Consider the following 1,592-nt stretch of genomic DNA (forward strand, 5'->3'; position numbering starts at 1 on the left):
ACCTGGCTGGCTCAGGTCTGGTGACAGAGTTTTCAGGTTTAACGATTGTTTTTTAGGCAGCCGTTAACCGACGGCTAACGTGTCCATCCGAAACACGGGAGTGGCCCGAGAAAAATATCTTGCCCAGGCCGTGATTTGAACCCGGGCCTCTGAATTATAAACGCCTCTAAGGCCGGATCCCCTCTAGGCAAGGTGGTGCCAATATCACCAGGAGTCCCAAGAGTCGAAAGGCTTGATCGAATGCGACTATTAGGCGTTGCACCCTTCGGGGAGTGCGTCGTACAAGTCCGATGACCAGTTGCCTGGGAAAGGCTAGGTCTCGCTCTGTCTGCTCTCATAGTGCTACAGTCTGGTGCAAACATTGTTTGTCCTACGGGGAGTTCGATGTTGGGACTCGGAATCGTCTGTAGACGACTTACAACATTCAAGTTTTAATTTTATTGGTGGATACGCCATTTCATAATGTTTGTTTCAGGTATCTTTCATTGATGTCGATGATATGTATCCGACAGATTGCGATCTCAGATGTCGCTATTCCTTCAAAACTGCATTCGTACACCCAAATCCAGGAGATAGAATAGCAATATTCAAAGTTGGATGGAAGCATGTTACAGAATACTATCTTTTCAAGATGGTTAAAGTGCCAGCTGAAGAACACGTGCTTGCCTGTCAACGAATATGTTTCTCCGGTAAGTTGATATAACATGTTTGAGAATACAGGGCCAGACCACATAAGGCGTTTCATCAGGCGCTAACCCAATCAGCCATTTGGAAAGCTTCCTGCCTTGTTGACTCTAAAAACGCTTTCTGAAAATGATTGTAAAAACGCTTAATATGGTCTGGCTCTTAGTCATCAACTTGTAGCTACCGTAACAATCAATTTTTGAGGATGGTTATGAGCCCATTTTTATTTATTAATTCACAGTTTTAACGAAATTAAAATAATTAATGTTCATTCCGTAATTGAACAAAATCATCTTGCTAACAGAAGTGCTTAGTGACTCGTTAGTAACAAGTTAGACTCTAGAATGGAAGGTTGTCGGTTCAGAAACCAAAATCCCAAATCCTGCAAATCTTTTAAGAAATTATATTTTAATTAGAATTTGTGATTTCTGTAAAATATAAAAAAATATTTTTGTAGAATAATTTCTAATTGATAATTTTTGTAATATTCTCAAGTAAAGTTTTTCAAGTTTTCATTTCCAGCTACTTGATAATTTCGTCTGCACATTGAAATGAAATGAGTGTGATTGCAGCTCCAGTCCTGCCAAAGAATGTGAAGGATCTCTACCAACTTTGTTATCTAACACATGATAATCTGGTGCTCGGAGCTAGCTCACCCTTCAGCTTCTATAACGCGTCCGCTCAGGAACTGGTGTGTGTTGAAGACAAAGCCTGCCAAGAGGTCATGATCTACAAATCTCGTTTGTCTGTGCTCCATGATGGAAGAGTGAGTTCCCACTGCAAATCATCATCCATATCATTCCAATAACTGACATTAAGACAGCTCCCTAATTTCAAGGTCACTTCAATTTTTACGGATTTATGCACTGTAAAATTGATAATTGATTTTATCATCCATTGGTTGTAAT

The 1,592-nt window shown here is 40.2% G+C and overlaps 1 protein-coding gene across 1 annotated transcript in view; it reads left to right on the plus strand.

The window, feature by feature from the left end:
* The first annotated feature begins 449 nt into the window (after window positions 1-449).
* The window catches only part of LOC120355142 (calcium-binding and coiled-coil domain-containing protein 2-like), a 4,002-nt gene continuing 2,859 nt past the window's right edge, over window positions 450-1,592 (plus strand). The window contains exons 1-2 of the mRNA XM_039443462.1: window positions 450-689; window positions 1,257-1,450. Of these exons, the coding sequence (XP_039299396.1) occupies window positions 500-689; window positions 1,257-1,450 (384 nt within the window). The 5' untranslated portion in view covers window positions 450-499. The remainder of the gene's footprint in view (window positions 690-1,256; window positions 1,451-1,592) is intronic.

Source organism: Nilaparvata lugens, chromosome Y (genome assembly GCF_014356525.2).
Source record: "Nilaparvata lugens isolate BPH chromosome Y, ASM1435652v1, whole genome shotgun sequence".
Lineage (NCBI taxonomy): Eukaryota > Metazoa > Arthropoda > Insecta > Hemiptera > Delphacidae > Nilaparvata > Nilaparvata lugens.